Source organism: Aythya ferina (assembly GCF_964211825.1).
Source record: "Aythya ferina genome assembly, chromosome: 1".
Lineage (NCBI taxonomy): Eukaryota > Metazoa > Chordata > Aves > Anseriformes > Anatidae > Aythya > Aythya ferina.
The window spans coordinates 83721749-83745983 of record NC_140296.1 but is presented as its reverse complement, the minus strand read 5'-3'; the positions used below and the strand labels follow the sequence as shown (position 1 = coordinate 83745983).

Here is a 24235-nt window from a genome sequence, read left to right as displayed (position 1 = left end):
CCACAAACTGATGACTCCTTGACACAGAACAGCCTTTATTACGGGAAGGCACACCATCAGCCTTCAGGAGTCATTAGGATCCACTTGTGATTTGCACTGAGGGTTCTTTTCACTACACTGGCAGATGGTTTAAATGAGTGCCAGAGTAATTAATTGGCATGACCAGTTAGCTGTTTGGTTGACTACAGTATTACACTGAATGTGAACATGCTGAAGTCATCAGGAGTTTGTCTCTCTTTGGTTCATGGAAGCCGAATTAAATCTGAGGAGACCATGTTTAGCCACATTTGCAGGCAGCAGCTATCCCAGCACAGTGACCAGTGCAGGAGTAGGAACTGGTCATTCCTTTCTTCCGCTGCTCCCTGGAGGTGCTGCTTTGACCACGGGGGAATCCATCCTCTTCCAGGTCTACAAGAACGTGTTTTGGGCGCTTAAAAGAATTCCAGAGCAAATCTGCCTGCTGATAGTTTGCAGTGCAAAGTGACATTCCCAAGCTATACGATGACAGCAGTAGGCCAGGTATTGACCCAAGCTAAAAGCATAAGCTTTTTATAGCAGCAGTTCTTGATCGTTTTCCAAACGCAAACATCGCTGTAGTGTCAGACTCACAACCCTCCTTTGGGAACTGCTTTTGCTACAGCTTCAGAGCCAGCACCAGCTTCCTTTACTAGGCAATGGGACAAACATACCTCTGGTAAGGACAGGTCACTGAGGGACACACAGAATGCGTGCTGGCTGGGAAGCTATTTTGACTTAGACCTATAAGGTGCCGAGCTAACAGTACAACAGAACAGGCGCCCTTGGTGTCACTCTGTTGTTATCAAACTGAGCTGGAGCGTGCCCAAACCTGGCACATCTTCCTCTGCTGTTGTTAGGAATGGGTCTAATGCGCGTGCATCCTTATGAGGAACTCAAACTTTGCACAACAAAACATGAACTTACAGCCTCAGAGACGTGTTCTGTCCTGTCTGTCACTGCAGGATGCTGGAGAAGTGCTTCAACCTTATATGACTGAAATTTGTTAGATGTAAAATGGGAATAATGTAACTTGTGAAGGGTTTTGAGTTCGAGTGACAGTAGTCCTGACACTCCAGAACAATATTATGACAGTAATGAATTTCCTGTAGGGTATTTTGTTTTAAATAGACCAATGCTGTGGATGCATTTGTGCTTTTTCCTCAGTTCCGTTACTCTCATTTTCCCACATTGAGTTAGCAAGCAGAAAAGCAAATGGGAAATGTGGAGCTCTTTGTGTAGATTCCCATGCACTACTAGTTCCCTGTATCTAGTCAATGGGTGGGAGAGCATATGGACAACTGGGAGCTGTGCAGTGGTGTGCTGCCTAAACCTCTGTACATTTGTAAACAATTAGGTTTGAAAACATCAATCAGTCTAACACATGGAGCCAATGAAAGCAAAATCAGTGACTAAAGGTGATATTCTCACATGTGGCTTTGTCCACTTACTGGAAAACAATTCAGCACTTGGCTTAGCAAGGGTAGGGTTTGGGTTTTCTTAATGAATTCTTGTAGCTCCTGTCGATAAAGGTTTTTGGCTTAAAGTGGGTTCCAAAAATAGTTTCCTGAGTGACTACTGCATGCCTGAAAAGCGTGATCAGGGAACAGGGAACCCTCTCTGCTCATGATTAAAACAATCTATTTTTGAGCAGAATAAGTAATTAGAGATCATAAAGAGAAGGTATCACTTATCATTTAGTCGCAGGAGGCTGCTAAGTTTCTTGATTCTTTCACCAGTTCTTTTTCTAACCCTGTGAAATTGGCTAGCAGTGCCTGCCTACTTCCAGTGAATGTGTGAAGACGGATTTGTCAATAGCTATAGCATCCTTTTAAGGCAAGGCACTTTTTTTTTTTTTTTTTTAAATCTTAAGTCTTAACTTATCTCTCTCTCATCAGCAGTTTAATTTTGCAATTACATGTAAGTGATAGCAGTAATTTTGGTAGCCCTAAATAACTACTAAAACAAGGTGAGCTAGTATTCTATTATTATTGCCTTTGTGACTTGCTTCAACAGGTTAAGTGAGCCTGCCTTGAAGAGGAGCAATATATTGCTCAGCTGCGTTGAGGAAAATCAAGCAGTATTAATAAATTGACAGTTGAATTAGTTGGAAAGGGAGAGCGATTATCCAACCCCTTAACATGGCCAGGTGTACATGAAATGGGCTGTCGAAACTGGTGGCCTCAGACCCCACAGTGTGTATAGCCACGTTTGCTCACACCACCATTACTTGCCCTGTGCGTGTTACAAGCTATCAGCATTTCCTGGGTGTTTTCCTTTTCCTGTAATGCAGAGTATACATCTTCTACCTGAAGGTGCTCCGTGGCTTTGGCCAGTGGTTTGTTTTACCGCTCAGCAGAACAAAGCCTGTCAGATGGTGCAACACAGAAATGGAGTGGAGAGTGGCAATACGCTGGAGAGCCCAAACAGCCTTTCAGTAGCGTGAGTGGAGGCCAACTGCTCCCCCCAGCCTTTTAGATAAGGTTAAACAGGGGCTGGCTCAGGAGCCAGTCTGGCTTCCTGCATCACAACTGACACCATGCAAGTTTTAGCCTTTCTGCAGGCTGAGGGGAAACGAACCATGTAGCAACCTAGTGCCTTCTCTAAGCTCACACGTGAGGGAGAGAAAATAAGCTAGGAGGAAGATGGCCAGAATTGCAAATGTCTTGACTATGGTTAGGCGTTTTTGTATCCATTCTCAGCTACCTGCCACAGTGCCCGGTCCTGCCGTGCTTTCCCAGCTGGCTTTCTTTTCCCACTTTGCTCAGGGATGTTCGTACCGACGCAGAGAACTGAGGGCATCTCCACGTCAGATATCATCACAAGGATCGTCCGCGACTACGATGTGTATGCCCGACGCAACCTCCAACGGGGATACACCGCCAAAGAGCTGAACGTTAGTTTTATAAACGTGAGTACACTCACCCTGTCGCTTCTGAAACAGCCTCTCGTAGGACCCCAAATGTAGCATACAGGCTAAGACAGTGTTTTAAAAATAGAAGGCAGAGCCGTGAAGAACTTCACTTAAAAGGAATTGGTAAGCTGAGGATAGTTTTAATTACTCCTATTAATTAGCAGCTTCATTTCCATCTTACACTTTCACATTGGTAACAAAGCTGCTGCTCCCTGTTCTCCTGACATAATAACATAGTAGGAAGAAAATAAGTCCCCAGCTGCAGTCTTCTCAGACACTGACCCAAGAGATGATCTGTTTCTCTATTCCCATCGTGAGAAGGCAGCACAGAAAGCGAAGATTCTGATATCCAAACTTTCTCGACAGAGAGACAAGATAAAAACAAAAACAACTGAGACAAGAGATGACTAGAGGAAGCTAAAATGGATTTTAAAACACAAGGAAGTACATGTACGTCAGGAAGCTAATGCTTAAATGATGCTGAAGAGATCAGAAGACACAATATGTAGCACAATACGTAGGGCAAGAGTGCTCTCTGAAAGGATTTCTCAGAAAAATTATTAGCTCAAGTTACGCAGCTTCCACATACAGAACTGCACCTTGCCCTCCCATAAAGTAGCAGGAATGAAAGTTTCCCTCCATTTTCTGTTCCAAGTGCCAACTTCAAGTCCCTACACTACTGAAATCTTTGTTGTGATAGGGCGAGGTCATAGGAGGCATCCCCTCTTCTCTGGGGCTGGGAAATCCCCTTGTGAAGGACTAAATCGTGTCACGTCACTAGGATTTTATTGTTTCTTATTTTGAAGTCTGGCAGATAAATGACAGTACACAGGGCATAAGTATTTATTTCACTGCACTTCTTTTTGGTCTTCTACACCTCTAAACAATCCTGCTCCAAATATTCCACCCATTAAGGTTCACTATTGCAAATATCCTTTAAATTAGGGCATGCTGGATGCCTTGGTGGGTCTTAAAGTTACTTTTTAACTACTGTTACTAGATACTGTTACACATCTTAGGCTTCTAACACTCAAAAACACTGATGTTTTCTGAAGTCCCTCCTGACATTGGTTATTTAGCTTATATATTCGAGTGCGGAAATACTACTTTTCACCAGAAGCATTTTGTGTTTCAAAATAAAAAATGAGATTTCACCAAGACAATAAAGTGTTGGTTTCCTAGGTGAAGGAAGGCTTGGTTACTTACTAGGTACAAAATGAGTTAAGTTTCTTTAGATTTCATTGATTTGTTTGGCTTTGTGGCCTGCAAAGGTCTTTTTTTTCTAGTGATTTATGAGCTCCCATCCCCATCCCCCCTCCAGCAATAAACAGTATATATTTTGAAAGTAAAGGGTCAATTAAATGAAGATTGCAGGAAATTAAAAGCTGGTAGTGAGTCGTGCTGCTATGAAGATCATACTATCTTCAGGGGCACAGCTTGGGGTAGTTTTGTATACTGTACGTCTGTGGAGCACGGAAGCATTTCAGAACAAAAAACCTTTAAGCATTGAAGTGTTTTAGAAGCTTGGCCAGATGAGAGCATCCCAACATTATCTTCTCTTTTCCTCTCTGTCTGTGCTACCGAGCAATTCGGAGTTTGTTCTCTTTTATCCTAAGTTTCCTGGGCGTATGCCCACCTTTCTGTTGTAGTCAGAAGCTCCTGTATTTGCCAGGCTCGGAGGTGAACAGTTTTCCTTCTGCTCTGCAGCAATCTGACCAAAGAGGCATTTGGGACCAGGTCAACATCCAGGCTGGCAAGGCTGCAGTGGGATGCATTTGCTAGGGAGCACAGGGAGGTTTGCCTTTTGCTTGCTACAAAGTTTGAGCTGTTAATTTCTTCTCACTTGTGTCCTTAACAAGGTTCACAAAATTTTCAAATTTTCAACTTTGCATTCACTTTGCAAGTACGTAAAGAGTCACACAGTGGAATAAAGATAGTAATGATGTAAAACATTATTTCCAATATGTACTTCCTGCACTTCATTACACATACATTAAATTTGTGTATATGAATACAATGTGAGAACAGTTAACCAGGGCCATATGCATTATGATACATTAATGAGATTTGTTTTCTTCTTCTGTACTTTCGGTGCCTAATTATTCCCAAATCCCTATGTATTAATCTCTGTCCACACTTTTAAAACAGGAAAAGAAATACCGCTTTCAAAACCAAGTGGACAAAATGAAAGAAAAAGTAAAGAACGTGGAAGAAAAATCAAAAGAATTTGTTAACAAGGTGGAAGAGAAGAGCCATGACCTCATTCAGAAATGGGAAGAAAAGTCCAGGGAATTTATCGGCAACTTTTTAGAGCTGTTTGGACCTGATGGAGCTTTGGTAGGTGTTCTGCCATCCCCGGAAATCTGAATGTTGTTTTTATTACTATTTTTTATCCCCCTATAACACAGATCAAGAGCAAATTCTTTTGCTGTAGTCTTTGTTTCAAAAGCCAGCACAGCAGACTAGTGCCAGCCCTGCTTGTTGGATCCAATAACGCATGCCAGTACTGCAGCAGGAGGATTTACCGTGTCTGTTGCTCCTTTGGGACAACTTCTGTCTTTAATGTTTATAGAAATTTTTTTTACCAGGGCGATGCCTTGCTGTCAAATAAGTTGCAGTGCTGGGTATGATGCTGCATTCAGTAGTGCTGCCTAACAGCCACGTACTAGCAAACAGGCTGATGCTGTCTGCTTTCCCTGTTAGAACTTAACAGGCCCACACAGACGTCAGACAGAAATTATTCACTGAAGGTGGTGAGGGAAACAGCAACACTGAAAAGTTGAGTTGTTCCATTTATTCTCTGCATTCAGCAATAGAAGATGACATTTTCTAATCTTAAAAACTGCCAATGTAAAGTTCTGAGAAATGATTTTACATGGCTAGTGGCCAGGGTCACCCCACTGACTGCAGAGAAGTGTCAGGTAGAAGTGAAGCCCTTCTGAAGGTGTCCATGGTAAGTGCTAGTGCTCCAGTGCCCATTTACCAAAGATTTGCAGGGCTTTGGTAGGGCAGCTGAGAGGCTGGGACACTATCATTCTGGGGAGAAGCCCAAAGGCCTTACCTGATCAAACTAAAATCAGGCAGCGAGTGACGAGTTGGTGACAATCCAGAGCCCCAGAAGAGTCCTGGCCCCCTTTTTTCATTTCTGACAGCCTGTCAGACATGCAGCAGCTTTATTTTCTTGTAACACTTCCCATGCTAGCTTGAAACCAGCAGCAAAGCTTAATTTGAATGCAGAGGTTGCCATTGGTTTGAACAGAATTTCTCAGCCTTCTTGCTGGGTGTTGGTCCTTTCCCAACGAGCGCTCCGTGCAGGTGTTTCCTGGTGAAAATCCCAGGCCCCAGCCAAACCCCTTGAGACAGGCACAATCTCAGATGTGTTGTTTTGGCTCCAAGCTCCAAGTGAGGCTTTAGCTTGGCCTCAGGAAATGTGTGGGAGCTGGGAGGAGAGCAGCAAGCCATGCAGAGAAAACTGAGGGGAGAAGAGTAAGAACTAGACAAATACTGAGCAGAACAGCAGGATGCTTCAGAGGGGCTTTTTCACACCACGGTGTGCAGCCAGGCAGCTCCCTCCTCACTTGAGAGCAAACCTTCTGCAAGAGAATTGTGCACAGCTTTAACTGCTTATGGATTACAGTTTGAGACAAAACGTCAACAGAGGCAGCAAGCCAGAAACAAACAGTTTAGGACTGGCGTGAAGCAGATACTATTAGCTTTAAAAAGCCAACACAGCCACGATGTTCTCTCACCTTACTTTTATCAGTCTGTACTCCAACAACACAGCATCGTGAATAGCACACTGTGTTGGAAGGATCTCAGCAGAGCCTCTGCTTATAAACAAGCCCTCGGCATTTTAGCAAATTGTTCACTAGTGGGATCATTTTCCTTTGGAAAGTGAAGGCTGTGAACTCTTTTGGTGACTAGCCCAGGTTTACCTGCACTGACCACATCCACACGGAGAGGGTGTTGGTTGCCAGTCAGCGTTCCCGATGTGGAGACGGTCCGATGGCTGCAGGTGCTGAACAAACAGAGTGCTGACAGGTTGTGGGAAGGCCACAGGGGGTGAGATGAGCCTGGTTGTGCAGAGAGAAAAGAATTGCAAAGCCTTGATGCTATTACCTCGCTCCACCCCCTCAAAAACACACACTGAGGACATTAAAAAGCCCTTTAGTGATAAATATTTTATGGAATTCAACTTATTAGAGAGAAGCTGCTCTGTGAAGGTCTTCTGAGGGGATGCTGGGGTGTTTTCTGAGTTAGTGTCCGCATCACAAAGTAGGAAAGCTGATGCAATCAGAGACCTTTGCCAAGAAAAAGCCTGGGAGTGAAAGGAGTGAAATCTCCTTGTACTCTCGCAGGAAAAGCATCCGTGACAGCGAGCTGAAAGGTGTTGTGGCTTTTTTAAAGCAGTTTGAGCCTTGCAGCAGGAAAGACTTTTAAAATACTGATAACTTGCTATTAGTGTCAAAACTGTTATTAACATTAATTTGCCATATCACAGTTAGTTAGATGTTGCTTTTAATGTTGACATTAAAAGTACAGGAATCGTTATGGGCATGCTAGCTTCCTAGATCAGCAATTTGCATCCCATTAATAAGCTATTATTATTTCACAAATAGTCATTAGAATACGCTTTATGCTGGCATCAATTTTCTAAAAGTGGGGGCCACGCAACCCACACAAAACCAGCAGCTTCTGGGAAAGGTCAGAACATCAGTTTCCGAGCTGACAAGACGCATGCAACGCCTTCATAGCCTAGCCCACCTGTACAAGTCTCGGTGTGTGCCTGTCTGGGCGAGTCACGGAGGTGTCAGAAACAACAGCAATTAACGTGGCGTGAAACCTCTGCGTGAAACCAGAGTCTGAGAGCAGCACGGCACAGCCTGGGCCCTCCCGGTCGACACGGAGTGCCGCGGGACTGAGCTCAGCTCACATCAGACATTCAGGAGCAGACGGCTGCACTTGAGATCAGTGGAGAGAAAGCAAAGCTTACAGGACAGGGTTTCTGCACTGGTCTTCCCCCAGAATGAAGCAGGAAGGTGGGGTGCTCCCTTACAGCCCGGGGCACAGCCAAGGGGGCTACAGAGAGCAGAGCCAGGGCAGTGCCCGGCGGGGCTGGGCTGCTCCCATCGCCAGCACCGGTACCGTACAGTGAAGCACTGCAGGGTCACTGAGCTTCCTGACACAGCTGGGAGGGGGCAGGGACAGGAGGGAGACAAAACGTTTTGCTTGGCCAGGATAAAGAAATATTTCATATCAAAGCCCATGCTTTTGGGGAGGGATATTTTCAGGGAGAGGATGAAACGGGATGAATCAGCCCAGGGCAGAAACCTGATGGAAAAACCTCACGTTTGCTGCTCCTCTGTCAGGAAACAGTGAGTGGCAAAGGGTCGGGGAGGAAGAGTGAGGGGCAGCCCCGTGCTCCCTGGCCGGGGGAAGGACTGCACAGGGCACAACAGCTGCAGGAGGAACCAAACGTAACTGCAGGCTGAGAAATGCTGGGGACTTCGGCTGCCCAAGCAGTGCCCAGCACAGGGGCTGTGGAAGCGTTTTGCTCTCAGGTAACTTAACCTTGCTGGGGATGGCTCTTCCATTCCAGCTGAGCATCACCTACGAGCCGACTTCCAGTGCTCCAGGCGAGGCTGAGAGCTCTTGCTCCCCCCTTCCAAGAGCAGAAGCGAGGCGCTCTGAGTTTGCATTCTCCCCATGAAGCCTGCAGCAGCCGTGCAGCACGAGGCAGAGCTCCTGCAACCTGCCCTGGAGCCCGAGAGCAAGGCCACGCCGGCGCCAAGGAGCAGCAGCATTGATTTGCCTCCTGCAGCCACTCCCCTGACTGCAGAGTGGGGGTGGCTGCACCCCGCCAGCTCCAGCAGCTCCCCACTTGGCTTTGCAGAGCAAGCAACAATAAAGCCCACAGCAGAACATGCGCCTGCACGCGTTTCTCTTTTAAGTGGATGTCTGAATTCTGGCATTCCCTCCCTTGCCCCCATCTGAAGGGTTTGGGGATGCGTGCTCCAGCTGCCTGGGGAAGCGGCTGCCAGAACGGGGCAGGCACAGGGCTGCCTCCCTGGGGAAGGGGAGGAGGAGCAGAGCTGCTGCCCAGCAGAGGTGCCCTGTCCCAGCACACCGGGAGGAAAAGGGCCTGGGAACGAGGGGCACCTGCAGCTCAGGCAGAGAGCCCGCTGTGTGGGACACAATCACCAACACGTCTGAAGTCAGCCAGGGAGAGGTCCCCAGGGCTGGCTCAGGACAACACGCGGAGTTCTCTCGTGCTAGGGGCATCCTTGCTAAGTCAAAACCTCATCAGGTGAAAATCAACTCAGTACGGGCACGGTGTAAGAGGCAAAGCACATCTGGGCTGTGCTGCAGAGCAGAAGCTGCTTGCTCTGCCCTCCCCAGGCGGAGCAGCCCGTTTGCCCGGACGCCTTCCCCTCTGTGCCTTGCTCACGGCGCCTCTCCCCTTTGTTTCCGCAGAAGCAGATGTTCCAGGAGCGGAGCGGCCGGATGCTCCAGGCTTTCTCTCCGAGGCAGAGCCCAAGCAGCAGCCCCACGCGAGGCCGCTCTCCGTCCCGCTCGCCGTCCCCACCCTGGGTCTTCAATAAAGCCTCCCCTCCCTCTTCTCCTAAAGCTGCCTCCGCCTCCCTCAGCAGCATGAGCGAGGGGGACGAGGACGAGAAGTAAAATAAAGATATATATTTTTATAACCATGAGACAGAAGAACAAGCTATGAACTCGACCGCCGGATGGGGAGAAGCGCGAGGACCACCTGGGGTCCCTCTGACAGCAGGGAACGCGCCCTGGGAGACGTCAAAAACAGACTGGAGCACAGCAAGGGAGATCTCAGGAAGAGCTGAACCCGTCCCCGCTCCCTCGCCGTGCCGGGAGGCCCCACCAACAGTGGCCAGGCCAGCGGGACCTGCGCTGAGCCCGCAGGCAGCACGGGCAAAGCCACGGCCGTGGTGGCTGCGTTGGACCCTGCTGACCCTGAGCTCTTCCAGCATGGGAAGGAAGGGCGCTGCTGCAGCAAAACGGGAAAGGAAATCTCACCTCGTTCGCTTTGAATGAGGTCTGCCCAGAGGGTGCCAGCAGAGCGGAGAGCTGCCCGGTGGGGTTTGCGGAGGGTCGCTCGATGCGCTCAGGCTGCGCAGTGTTGCTGACCAAGCCTCTGTCCAAGGCGCACGCGGACATTCAGGCTGCACCGGCCCCTTTGCTTTCTCGGTGTTCCCCACGTTCCTAGTGCCTGAGCAGCTGCCCGACCACCTCTGTTCCGCTCCCCGTTTTTGCGCTTCGGAGGCAAGTAAGTAAACGAAGCCAGTCCTGACTGGGACGTTTTGCTGTGGGCAGCGGCTGCTTTGAGGGCTTTGATGGGTTGTAGTGGTGAATTCCAGAAGTGCACGTGGGATCCCGCAGCCTAAGAACAATCCTCTCCCCCAGGAACCCTGCTGCTCCCAGATAGGCATCGCCAAGCGACGAGCCCAACAGTGCTACTGCCCTCACATGCTCCTAATCCAATTAGGTTTAAATTTCTCGTAAAACCCTGAACAAGATGTGCTCGTAGACACGCAGCCCCTGCACGGGGTCCCGAGGCCATTTCTCTATCCCAACAGGGAGAAGAGGCTGGAAAACACAATGGAAACCTTTTAGATGGGAGCACAGCCCGCAGCAGCCTCCCTTCCCGAGGGACATGCTGGGTAGCTGCCTGCCCTCCCTCCCAAACTCTCCAGGCAGGTAAATCGCAGCCCCTGGCACCGAGTTAGCCCCGCGCTTCGCTCACTCCCCACAGCTTCCCCCCACCCCATGGGATAACGGGGTAAATGATTTGCCTTCGGGCACACTTTGCCAGGCCGAGGAGTATCTCACGGCACTCTCTGTCCTCTGGAGCCCAGCGAGCTCCCCCGCAGGGCTGCGCAGAGGCCATGGGGAGCAGGGTGGCTGCTGCTGCCCCGGGGCAGTGCGAGGAGCGCCGCAGCTCACCCAGCTGCTGCGCCTGACGGGGCGACGCGGTGCAGACCTTCCTCAGCCTCAGGCAGCCCATCACTGTAACTCCGCACCCGGGACGCGCTCCTCGGTCCCTCCCGTCCTTGGCAAGTCGAAGTCTTCCCATCGCAACCTGCTGCCCTGCCGTGGAGCCGCCTGCTCCCTCCCACTGGTGCTGTTTACACGAGGAGCCATGCCCGAAGGCGGTGGCGGTGGGCAGGGTCTCCTTGTTCTCCAGCCCCACTGCTTGTCCCCGCTCCATCGCACGTCCTGCCCAGCAGCCCCTGCCCAGCAGCCTGAGCAGAAGGCAGCGCCCACGGCTTGTACATAGGACCCGGAGAAAAACTCGGCGGCCCGACCTCTTCGCAGCGGGAGCTGTTTCTCAGCCACAGGTGGCCACCCCATGACAAAGCCATATCCTGTACCAGGCGTCCTCCTCACAGGTAGGACAGCGGAGCTGAAGCCTTTCCCCCGCTGGTACAGGCACCGACACCCACACGCTTTCTCCAGCAAACCAGAACCTCATTGTCTTCGGAGACGCGGAGGGCAATTTCGCACTTCTGAGTCATGGTTGGGTTTTATTTTTCATGAGCGTTGCTTTGATTCAGTCCTATTTATCAGCCAAGCTCCACATGAAAAATAAACAGCGTACAACAGACACGCGCCACCTCTCGCCTTCATTTCGCAGCACATACAGCCAGCCGCTGGCCTGACCCGCTGGCAGCAGTTCCCTCTCGTTACCTCCCTCCTCGCAGCCCAGGGCTTCACGCCCTCACCGCTGCCACCCGAGCAGCCCCTCCTGTGCTCCCACCACCTTCCTGCCTCCGAGCCTTTTGTTGTTTTGTTTTAGACGGCCCTGCCTCAGGCAGGGAGAAGCTCAGCCAGCAGACCAGGTTTCAGCACTTCCCAGCTGGGCCATTTTTAAACATGGAATAAGAAGTCTCCAAGTCGGGCAGCACAGCAGGAAGGGTTTTCTGCAGTGCAAGGCAAAGAGCTCTTGTGCCAGCTCTTGTGTAACACCTGAGCATTGGCTTAGTTCTATTTCAGTTTAAAAGCTAGAAAGTTTCACTTTTAACAGTGCCGTAAGTTGCACTGTTATACTATATAATTAAAGGCCAAATGCCAAAATGAAATACAGAACTATCCCTTACAGACAGATTTGTCCCCCTCCTGCTTTGGCTATATAAAAGGTCCCTCCTGAACGTGTGCACTATTTCAGAAAAGAGCAAGGACATTTTAAATATTCATCATTTCACACGCAAATAGAAAACTGCAACACATACTGTGTAAGAATTAATAGGACTGCCCCTCTAAATTTGCTGGCTCCAAGTGAAGCATAAAGCCAAGCAGCACGGCAAGTTTTGTTTTGTTGGTGGTGTTTTGTTTTTCGGGAGCACCTTTTCTTCAATGAATTCCCCAGTATGTAGGTGTATCAAACACTATAAACACAGAGAACCATCAGAAAAGTCCAGCGAGCTCACGTTCTGTATCTTTTAAGGAAATATGAGGAAAAACCAATGGTATCAGGTCAAACAGCTCTATTCTAACGCTTTTTGCCTTCCTGTTTCTGGGAATTTGAGACAATTCATGGTTACAGACAGAAACTAAACAGGGGAGCACAGGGCAAGTCAGGAGGTCAATAAAATGCAGTTAGCCATTACACGAAGGGTGGTAGCACTGCCATGCCAAAGCTGACTTCGCACGCCAACTGAATGAGATCAGATCTTTCACGGGTCATTAAAAACCCAGAAACTTCACTTCTCCTCCTATAAAACCCAATGTTTAGCAAGTTGGTATTCCTCACCATAAAGTGTACAGAGTAATGGTAAGACAAAACGCACTGAAATATTCCAGGACAAAGCACAACTCCAACTTCCTCACACTTCATAAATGGCCGGTGATATGTTTGTGAAAAAAATTGTGTAATTGTTAAGTTTCAAAATGCACAGCACCTAGCTACTGCACTTAGTGCAGAACAGAGCGGGCAGTTTTCAAGCATTACCACATCATACTGACAGTGGACCAGTTTACTTTTCTAAAAACAGAGAAGAAAAGACACCGCTTCACCAGCGCCTGGAACCACAGGGACCACTGCACAGCCGTGACCGATCACCTCACACGCGCACACAAAAATCCTGGTTCCTTTAACTGAATGCAAAGCAACCGTGCCATAAGTGCTGGTCCTCCACAGCCCCAAGTACTGTATCAAGTGTACATACACCTATGAATGTATTTATTATTGTAAGGATCAAGAGCAAAGAAAAACAGGTAAGGAAGCTGCCTACCACATGACAAGCTCAGGTATGCTAGGCCGGCTCCGACATTTCAATGATTTACATCTTGCAGTGCAATCTGGCATCAATTTTGATAACCACAAGAAAATGTTTATGAAGTTGTCCTTTGAAATAATACCAGAACACAGACCGTTGTGTGACCTTGAAAACTGGCCAAACAGAAACTCTTCTCAAAATATTTAAATAAAAATATTTACATGCATCTTTTTATTAATTTCAAAAAAAAAAAAAGAATCAAGTGACGGGTTAAGGAGGAAATTCTTTCTACAGCCTTCAGATCAAGTCTCCTAGCTGCGTGCATGGTGACTTGCCTTTTGCCAATCAAGCACATAGCTCCTGCAAAGATCCTGTTACGTCAAATGGTAAGCAGTGAGAAAGTACAACACATTTCTTCTGAAGTTTCAAAGTTTTCTTTCAGATGAACTTATCTCAGATCTAGAAAAATGATGACCAACTTGAGCTTCGTTACTTAAGGAAAAGGTTAGTGAGTTAAGAAAGATGGGTCTTCGGGTATTTCCCTGCCCTGGAATTGCTCGGTTAGCTACAAAAAGTTACAAGCACTTATAAAACTTCATGGAAAGTTGAAAAAGTTTCCAGGTAGAAGCCTAGAGGTGTTATTTTGTAACACATCTCAAATGTCAGGAGTCATCCAATGAACTTTAGTTTTAGGGAGATTTATGTAACAGGGAAATCAAAGGTGCTCGTATGCTTCAAAGAAAACGAGTGGTGAGGAACTGCTGCTGTACACTGAACAATCAGGCACCAGAGCTTAGGAAACCCACAACTCACTTTTTGTTCTAAACCTCTGGAGAAGCTTCTATTGCTTCAATGTCAGGAAACCAAAAACCTCAGGAAGCAAGGATAAGTGAGGGAGGCAATCCATAGTAATTGTTAAAGGAAATGTGATACTCCACGGAAATACAGTGGCTAAACCAGCAGGCTTCAAACCTTGTCACTTCACAGAAAGCATCAGCGCTGCCAGAGCAGGTAGCTCCATCTCTGCCTTCAGCATCACGCAGGATTTGGTGCCGCTAAACCCCCAACTTGTGCAGAGCAGCCACCTGAGGTGCCGAGAGGTCGTGCTGCTATGACAGTAATGACGATGACTCAAGAGCTCAAGTACTCCTTTCTCTTACTGCCACTGACACATTAAGCCCATCAATTATCGCATTATTCAACAATCAAGTCTTGATCAACAGTAAGGGCTATAAATCCAAAAAATCCCACATCCTTTGCTCACGAGACTGTGCACAAAGCCACAGCAGTCTGCCTGAACTTTCAGCGAAGTTCAGAACTTCCTTGACGTGCAGATGGTACCAAACTGCTTGAATCAGCTCCTATTCTTTACCAGCGCTAACAGCTTTTCTGCTTATTAACCTGTGTTCCCCCCAAATAAAAGTGGGGAACATTAATTAAACTATATATTTTTTAAACATTTCATGTTTTCAGACGGTCATACTCTCAGTCACCAAGTAAGTTCAATTTATAAGTGACTGCAATTTCATATCCGTGAACTACAACCACTTTGGGATTCCTCCATGAAAGTGAGGAAAGGAGAATCCGGGGTTCCTGCTGCAGTCCTCCTCCTGTAGGCAGCTACTCAAAGCAGCAGTTTCTCGAAAAGAAGCCTGAACTTTTCTTACCTCGTTGTTCTGAGAAAGGAGCAATGAATTCTAGCTAAGGAGAGAGAGTAAAACAGGTAACTCAATTTTCTAAGCTCAGATTACAAAACAAGAAAAAAATAATGTTTTATCCCAAGATACTTTAGGGTACATATTCCCATCCGCACCCCCTCTCCCTACCCCATGTTCCCCAGGCTGCTAAGCTGTAGAGACCAGGATGCCTGCCCGTATGGAAAAAGAAGTAAAAACAAAACAACAGTTTGCAAAAATGATGGAAGCAGAGTAATTTCTGCAGTGGCCAGTTTTTCAAGAAGGAGGTCTCCCAAGTGTGCTTTTATATTTCCATTACTCCATAGAAAGATACAGCTTCAGATCTACAATCAGTAGAGAGAAAGTTCTTACGAGTTTCTACTCAAAGCGTAGTCCTATTTTGTTGACTGCAGAACTGTCGTCTTCGTAAGTACTTTGGTGTCATGTTTTTAGCACAACAGCAAAAACAAGAATAGTAACATCCAGCTACATTAGCACGCGATTTTACCTTTCTAAAAACTAAGTTTTATGCCACAAAAATCACTAATAGTTAACTGAAATGGCAAAGCCTTAGAAAGAAGATTAGAGTTTCCTGTGAAAACGTGTTCATAAAGTCCAGACTCATACTTGATAGGAATAAAACTCAGAAGACAAAGTTTCAGACTTCCAGGTAGTTTAAGATACTGATACAAAATAAATCAAGTTAAATACACCAGAAAATTCGGAGTAATACAATACAGAAACAATCGCATTTATGTATCGTTCTAGAGCCAAATAAACCAAAAATCAGTCATGCTTGAGTTAACAAATTCGGATGAAAAGGGGTAGAGACAAACTTGGGAACACTCGAATATTTCTGTAAGACTTACAAAAATTTCAAACTGCTCTGTGACAAAACAGACAAGAAAGATGCTTTAATCTAAAATCACTCTGAGCTCCAAACTGAAGGTCCACCTGAGAGCATGCCTGAAGTTCCCCTGGGCTGCCAAACCACAGGCTAAGCTCCACATAGCGTGTGTGAAACTGAATCAGTCCCTTGAAAGTGTCATTGTGTAGGTTTTATTGCATACTTTTATTTGTCAGCAATGACAAGAAGAAAAGGGAAATAAGAACATACACAAGTTATATACAAGGGTATTGGGCTAGAAACAATTCCAACACAAAGTACAGAAGACTCGAAATTGGACTTAAAACACCACCAGGTAACCCCACAGATATCAGCTCCCCGCTCCCCCGTTACGGGCTGGGCTGGTCCCAGCGATGCCACGACAGAAAGCCCCGCGACGCCTCCTGGACGGGACAGCACGGGCGAGCCCACCAGCGACCTGAGCCGGCACTGCAAGAACTCAGCCCCGTAGCCAACGCGGGGAACAAATCCACTCCGTTCCCACCCTCAGAAACTCACATCGTAACCCCCAGCACGGCTGGCACACGTTTCAGCACTCTGCTAACAGCTCGGCAGAGAAGGCAAGCGTGAAACCATCAGCAGGTCTCCCACGGAAGGGCAGGTCTGGCCGGCAGCACCACTGGGACACTGCCCTGCCACTGCCTGTCACCTAGCGCAGGCTGTAGATGCGGGTAAGAATTTCAGAGGACCGTCCATCTGGCACCTCTCGGCAGCATTCAGCTCAAGGGAAGAATTCCAATAAGGAATTGAAAGCTTGACAATATTAGAATTACCACAAACATACCAATCCTACAAAAAAAACCCTCTAAATTCAAGAAAAAAGTTCCCTATGCCAACTTTGAGATCTTTTAAGGCAACTTAATACGGCATTTAAAGTATGTGAATTTTAAACTTTCTTATCAGTTCTTAATTAAAACTTTAGTTACAAAAACTTTGTTTCAAATGAATGTCAACAGCTTAAATCTTGATCCTGAGAACAGATTCACTTAAGTGGGATGCCTCTCGTAAGCTGCTACTTGTACAAGCATTTGCACGGTTCAGCCCTGAAGTCGCTACACAATTTGTGACTGCGTTCCTCACTTGCCATCAAACTCACCTTTGAGCTCAGTAAGGCATCATCCTGCCATCACGCTACCTTAAGGTCTCAAAACAACACTTATCTGGTACAATTCGTAGGTAAGTGAGTGTCAGGAAGAGGAGATGAAGATCTAGCAGCAACCACAGCATCTGTAGGGGAACGGAGGAAACATGCATACGAACCAAACACCTCACAACTGGACGCGGTTATTGCCGAGATAAATACTAACAATAAACATTTAGTTCATTTTCTACAGAGTGGTTTATACCAAACAAGATCACTTTGCAGCACCCAACATGTAAGGCTTACTAAAGGTGAAGGGGGAGAAATTAAAGGTGAAGGGGGAGAAATGTTTTCCATATCAATGAGGTCAAGGTTTCACCCTAAACACTTAGCCTGCCTTGAGGCTAAGAGGAGATTACACTACAGTGAAAAATAGTCACTCCATTTACTTTTTGGACAAAGTGAACGGCTGTTTAAGCAAAACAAACAAATTCTACATGCCACTGAAGAGAAAGAAAATTACATTATCCAGTTGGAGCAACAAACATAGTTGACACAACCAAAAAGTAGCTTGAGTTGTCCCAGAGCACGGGAATGCACATCCACGTTCTTTGTGCATGTCTCAAGGGACCTGCTCTGAACGTGCCCAAGAGGTGGCACAAACTGCAGCAGGACAAAGGCTCTTGCAGTACGACTCCAGACCATCACAGTGAGTTCAGAGACAAGACTGCGCACCTGTGACCATTTCACTGTCTTTCTCATCACGCGCTGACACCTCAAAACAAAGCCTAGAAAAGCAGGGAGCAGAGATGTGTATATTGTTTGGAGAGGCTTCGTGTCTATTGGCATGAAACTGGACAGGGCGTTATTGTATCACATTCACAACAGATACAGCAGAGAAACAGGCACTAGAAGAGAAAGCTGAGCTATTCTGTTACACTGCAACATACAGAAGTTGTTTGGAAATTTGTTTCTGTTAATCACTAAACACAAAAGATACACAGCATTTTCACTGAAAACATCTTTTTTCCCTCCTTATTTACTGTGCCCTGCAATCCAAGACAAGCAGGTTGCAACATCAGCAGGCCGCACATCGGAAATCCATAAAAAAGAAACTTTGATAACGTCAGAAAATTAAGTTTGGAATTAACTGCCCCAAAGTATTAAAGCAAATAGCTAATAAAAAGGTAGCAGTAACTGGAAAAACAACAGTATCTGTAGTAAAAATAGTATCTGTAGTCGAACTAGCCATACTAAAAACCTATCCACCCTCATTTTTCTGGAATACCCACTAGAAAATTCCTGAAGGTCTGCTGCTGTTGCTTCCAAAGACAGTTTCCAGACATACTCCTATGCAGGAATGCGGCATAAGGACAGTAAGTAAATAATTTATGGCACACCAAAGATCTCGATTCAAGTGCAGGCTGCCTGGTCAAGGTCAGAGAGGAGCAATGCTGCTGCTCACTCGTTCAGCATAATGCCCAAGGACAAGCTTTGGAAAATGGAAAAATAAATGCAGTCCTTGTGCTCCACTTTCCTGCTCTGAACAGTTTGTACCTTCGTTCTTGGAAATGGTCGCCATTTCAGGGGACTTCAGTTCCCAAGTACTACAACGCTTTAGTCCTGAAAGCCAACCGTTTTTGAGAAGGAAGTGAAATGACTAACAACATAAGATCCTGCACAGAATTTCACCTTCTGTTTGCTGGCTTCTTCCATTGCTTACAGTCACTTCATGAAGTCATTTCACATTTCAGTATGTTTGCATCCTCTTTTTTTGTTCCCTCTCCTCTTCATTTATAAGGAGGGTGCCAAAAAGAAGCACCAGGTCAGGATTTGCTACTACAAAATATGATTTCTAACAAAAGCTGAACTTCAGCTTCTTACACAGACTACCTTATTCCTTGGAATGTTTTTGGTAATTTTTAGGTAATGTTCCAGGAAAAAAGCGATCACATACAACTGGGAAAATATTAGTTTCATCACAAATTCCTATTTTTAGTAGAAAAAAACGCAACCTGAAATGAATTCAAGAAAACAGTAAGACGTTAGGGGTGAAGGCAGAAGTTAACTGACTAAATGTTAGTAGAACTGGAACATCAGCTGGAAGTCACATCAGCTTGCACCGATTCCACCACAGCAGCAGAGCCGCGCCGCTTGAATGTCCATCTGCCTCCTGCACAGCCAGAGGAAATTATTGCTCTGGAGGTCGCACGGTTACGCCCTCACTGCACCCTGTAAAGACTTCCCAGGGAGCATTCAGCACGTCTGGCTGGGGACACGGCAGCCCCCAGCACGCTCCCTCATCCCACCTGTCGGGCTCTGCAGGGCGCTCAGCAGCCCTCCTGCTGCTTCTGCCTCCATCGGTGTTGCAGCACTCTGCGGGGACGTGCAGGACAGGGACCGTGCTGAAGCCAGCTGCCACTCCAGCGTGACTTCAGCTTCAGCGGAGAGAAGCCTACAGAGACTCAAGCCCTGCAAACTCAAGAACTACGTGCATACACATTCCTGAACGGACTGGGACAGCTGAGAGCACAGGTTTGGGAGATCAGGAGTCTGAGTTTTCAGAAAGAAGTGGGTCTACATGTAACTTATTGCTTATAATCCTTTGATGAAATGTGCTATGCAGGTGCAAAGTACTGTCATGAAGTTAAACTAAGGGGTTTTGTTTGTTTTAAAATCTAGCAATTTCTCAGCGTTTCCCTGTTTAACTAACAGACTGGTTCTTTACAAAAGTAAATATTGAGAGGAAAAAAGGACAGTTCCCCCACAATTTCAGTAAACGTGTTTCATTTTCTGTACTAAAATCTGCAATGTCTTTCAAAGAAATATCAAAACATCTAGGAGAAAGTGAAAGTGCAAAGTTGCTTCCACCTCACCTCCTTTACTCCCATGGCTATGTCATCACCAGAACTTCGAAACCTCGCTAATTCTGAAAGGCCATAGTAGCAGAAACAGTATTTGGCAGAGAATTTTGGCAGAGACTTGGTGAAGAACAGCTTCCTAATACTCAGTAGTAACCCCTACAACAAAGCTAAGGAGATAACACTCAGTTTTGTCCTCTTTAATTTTCTTTTTCTTTCAGATCAGGTGCCAACTATATTTTGCCCTTCCCATTTCTCTGATACTTCCAGTTTCATTTATTTAGACCAATGACACTTTCCAAAAGCTGGTGTACAACATCTTTATATACACTACAAATTCAGATTACCAGACTGTTGTCAGACATTGAATATATAAATAACTTTGCAAACTATTTACAGGTTTTAAACTAATCAGGTTCCAAGCAACCAACACGCTTAAGGCAAATATGACTGGCTGGCCGGCCTTTCAGATTTCTCTCCCTTCAGCCCCCCCACCCCCCAAGATGACAGGCAATAAACATGGAATTTAATTATCTCCTGCCCCCACACATTAACAGGATTTTTTGTACGGAGAGATGATCTAACTACTTACGATTTTTCCCTAAAACAAGGAAAAATGTTTAAAAATATATTTGTGTTTCTGTGTCAAGAGAATCAATAAGGTGCATACCAAAAAGTGGAAGTCCCAATGTCTTACAACAACATAATTTTTGTATGCACTTGACAAAAGGTTTTGGGAATTTGGGGTAAGCATCAGTTTAAAGCTGTACAACCCTTTTTAGAACTATGCATTTATAAGCTCATTAGATGTAAAATCTAGAGAGCTCAAAGGAATTTTATGTAACAGGTGACACTGAGCAAAATAAAATGCAGCAAAGAATGGATTTTCAAAGCATATATTTAACTACACTAGAATTTCTCTCTTACACCATATTGCTGTGCAAGATACTGTTCACCAGGAAAAGGGATTCTGCACAATCTGCCAATCCTTACTGGAATAAAAATTGGCACTTAAAATAGTATCTTTTGTTACAACTTTATGTACTTAGGCGCAATCACAGTGCAATCCCTTTTGTCAATGCATGACTGAAGCAACCAAGCATATTCCGTGAAGTAGGTAGAGGTCACATACCAAACGTGCTTAGTGCCTTCCTGTAAGTCCCAATCATCACTTTGTTCTTACTATTTTTCAATGCCCTGATTAGGTCTTTGTTTGGAAGTAATTAGCTATTGTGGTTTGAAGGATTTTGGAACAAAGCAGAGACTTTATACTGAACGCAGAGGTCATCTCCAGCAGAGACAAAAGGTAGCAAATTATCGATTAGCTTTGTATTTAGAAGCATCCCTTGGTTCACTGCTAGGATTGCTCCAGTCATCTGCTTCAGGTGTGGTCTTGTAGTGTCGCCACGCTGACTTATTAAAAACGGGAAGTCTTTCAAATGATTCACTTGAAAGGGCCTATGGGAAAACAAAAGCAACAGTAAGATATCACTTGGAGACACCAAGAGCAAGATGATGCTCTGGGGAGTTGTTCCAATACAGAAGTGGTAACTATAGAAGTATCTTAATTATCCAAGTGTTACATGTCACAATGCTATTTTGAAAATACTTTAGCTGTGACCATTTGTTCCTGAAGCACTATATTTCAGAATAGGTTAAAATAAAGAAATAAAACTTGAGAACATTTTTTAGTGAGTAGTGCCTACACACCAAGAGGAAAAAGTTTTGGTCAGGAGCATTTTAGAGAGATTAGTCGTTAATACTTTACTTAAATATTCAACTTTCCCAATAAGCTCAGACTCAGTCAGCACACAAATCTGGAAATAATAGTTCAATCGATTAGCACGCCTTTCCCCCTTCCTCCCCCCAAGAAACACCATGCCTTTTTCCTCCACGCACACACATAGAAGATTAAATCCATCAGAAACTGAAGTTAGTGCAGGATTCCACAGCTTGTTCACTGTACGCAGCAAGGCACAGAGGTAACACTGAGTCAATGACCACTGCATGAGCTATGTGCTACACTATATTCTTTCAAATTCCCTGATGAAATTCAAGCAGTTTTAACTTAGAGCCCCTGACTCCTGAAAAAGGACAATAGGTTCAAAACTATCTAGGGCACAATGGTCAAGGACAGCATAGAAAAAAAAAGTACTAGTCAGGAGTTAGTCAAAAAGTCTTGTTCCAGTTTTACTGCAGTCAAAACTCATAGAATCAAAAAGTATTATCCAAAAATTCTCTCTTATCACACAGTTGTTTGAAAATTCAGCATTTACATGGGTTAACAAAATGCAAAGATCCAACACAGGACTGGAAAAAAAAAAAAAAAAAAAAAAGAATCTAAAGCAAGCCAATCAGTATTAGTGTCAATGTTAACTTATATAAAGTTCTGTTTTTAAGATTCTGTGTAATTAATTTGGATAAAACACAAAGAAAGTAGTGATTATGAATTTGAAAACAAAGAGTGAAAAGAAAGTTCAGTTATTAAGCAGAACATCTGCCTGCTATAAACTCTCAAGTTGCACTGTCTTGCTAGCTTATAAGGGGGTGAAATTCATACCTTCAAATAAATTACAGCATCTGAACCAACACCTTCCATCGAGTAGAGTTTAAGGTCACCTTGGAAGTACCTAGCATACAGACGAGAAATTGGCAAGCCATAGCCAAACCCAGCCTAGAAAAAACAAGAAAACAAACAGAAAAAAAAACATGAGGAAGGCTTAAAAAAGTGTTACAGATCACTGTTACAGATGTGTTACAGATACCTAAACACCAGATTTCTAAATACCAGATTTGCCTCAATATATTCTTCAAGCTTTCCTTTATTTCCTCAGCCTGCACTGTAAGCTGGGATTCAATGCTTTGAGCAATCTTTTTTCCTATACAGTTTTTTTTTTTAAGCTTAAGTACAGAAAAGGAGAAAATAAACAATCCTGACAAAGGTTTATTTCTTTATCTTGTCTATTTTTTATTCTCTCAAAGAGCTAGAATATGTTGCCTCCAATCATCAAAGCTGCAAACTGCCTGTGGCTTCCTCTCTATGATTACCGTTGATGTAATGCTCCATTCTTTCTTTGGCAATACCAAATTTTTGACAGATGCCACAGATACAGCGGAGGTCAGAAGACTACCACAGAGTAAATTAACTTCATTAACAACGTACAAAGAAATACAAGACAAATAATCCTTGGTATTGTTTACCCTTTCAGCAAAGAATGTGCACCTCTTCCAACCCACTCTTGCCAGAAGAAATTATCATAAAAATAAACAAGACTCTCACTGCAGCCAAGGAGTAAGATTTCGGTCTATAGACCCTCTCTTTCAGATGGCTGGGTATGTGCTGACAATCACTGTTTGATTATTCACCTGAATCCCCCTGATTTTTTCAGGGCTATCCAAAGCAACAACAGAAGGACTCCAGACATACAAGCACCTGAAAGTAAGGATATACGAGGCAATAGAGTAACAGAGCTTTTCCAAAAAGGTGGGTTGCAGGAAGAATTCAACGCGTGAAGTTTCAGAAAACCAGTGAACTCATCCCACTATACTATTTCTACAAAGGCAACCTGAAAGATACGGGGAAGAGCACGGGTTCAAAGAGAGAGTAAAACATTTTAGTTGACTGATGTAATACTAGGCTTGCAATAAGTGAAAACAAAGCCCTGAATCTTAGTAACAAAGCCCCAAAATAAGACAAAGAAGGCTAAGAAGCAGGATTTCTGAGCATTGCAATATGTGCAATAGGCAAATGTGATGTCACTTTATAAGACATCCCTTGGGAGACCAGGGTGAATATTAAAGAGCTTTGTATTACAGCATCCATCACAAATTCTCCTGAGGTCAACTACCATTCCTACAGTAACTTTTGTCCTCTTTGCCGTTTTACAGAAGTCTAAATGTCGTGATCTTTAACTGATTACAGCGTTGCTCACACTGAACACGGACTGTAACAGTTCATCTGAGCAAAAGGGGAAAGTGAAACACTGAAGACAGACATTTTTTTTCTACTCACAATTTTTATTTATTTATTTATTTATTTATTTATTTTTTAAAAAGAGTCCAAAAGCTTACTTGTATCTTTTCTGGAGACCGAAAAATAAATACGTTAACAAAACTAAAAAGCAAAGTAACTGAAAAGCAAATTGTAGATGGTACATACTGCTCAGCTCAGGTAAAGGGAAGTACCAAGCAATCCCAACATATACTTCCCCCTCTGGAGAATTATACCTCCTTGAAATCCATGTCCAACTTCTGGTTTGTCTCCTGCACCTTCCAGGAAAGTGTTTTTACACTGTGTCCTGATCCACATAGCTATTTCAACTCTTCCCAAAAAAATTCTGTTTTTTTCTCTATACTGTCTTCATGTTATTTTCCAAAACAGTTAATTAGTAAGAAATACGAAAACAAAAGATGACCAATGAGTAACTGGTTAAGGCAAGCCTCAATGTATTTTGCAGAAGAGACCATCATCAAGAATCGATTGCTACACAGGTCTGTACTCGACCTAGAGGGAAGAATATAGTCAATAATGGCA

The 24235-nt window shown here is 44.9% G+C and overlaps 2 protein-coding genes and 1 long non-coding RNA gene across 6 annotated transcripts in view; 1 reads left to right on the top strand and 2 right to left on the bottom strand.

The window, feature by feature from the left end:
- PCYT1B (phosphate cytidylyltransferase 1B, choline) overlaps nucleotides 1-11562 on the top strand; it is a 28307-nt gene extending 16745 nt beyond the window's left edge. The window contains exons 6-8 of one of the 3 annotated variants that reach the window (XM_084492845.1): nucleotides 2718-2926; nucleotides 5078-5266; nucleotides 9404-11562. In XM_084492845.1, the coding sequence (XP_084348971.1) occupies nucleotides 2718-2926; nucleotides 5078-5266; nucleotides 9404-9610 (605 nt within the window). In that variant the 3' untranslated portion in view covers nucleotides 9611-11562. Of the gene's footprint in view, nucleotides 1-2717; nucleotides 2927-5077; nucleotides 5267-8528; nucleotides 8856-9403 lie in introns of those variants that run through there. The other 2 variants (XM_084492846.1, XM_084492847.1) reach the window with 2 other exon arrangements.
- On the bottom strand, nucleotides 5201-8521 carry LOC311421241. The gene is made up of 2 exons (XR_014684762.1): nucleotides 6865-8521; nucleotides 5201-6522 (listed from the first exon to the last, which is right to left on the bottom strand). It is a non-coding gene; the product is annotated as an uncharacterized lncRNA (long non-coding RNA).
- An 8326-nt stretch (nucleotides 11563-19888) lies between the features above and the next one.
- PDK3 (pyruvate dehydrogenase kinase 3) overlaps nucleotides 19889-24235 on the bottom strand; it is a 53337-nt gene continuing 48990 nt past the window's right edge. For both annotated transcript variants that reach the window (XM_084492826.1, XM_084492827.1), the window contains 2 exons: nucleotides 22262-22375; nucleotides 19889-21159 (listed from right to left, as the gene is read on the bottom strand). In XM_084492826.1, coding sequence (XP_084348952.1) covers nucleotides 21016-21159; nucleotides 22262-22375 — 258 coding nt within the window. In that variant the 3' untranslated portion in view covers nucleotides 19889-21015. The remainder of the gene's footprint in view (nucleotides 21160-22261; nucleotides 22376-24235) is intronic.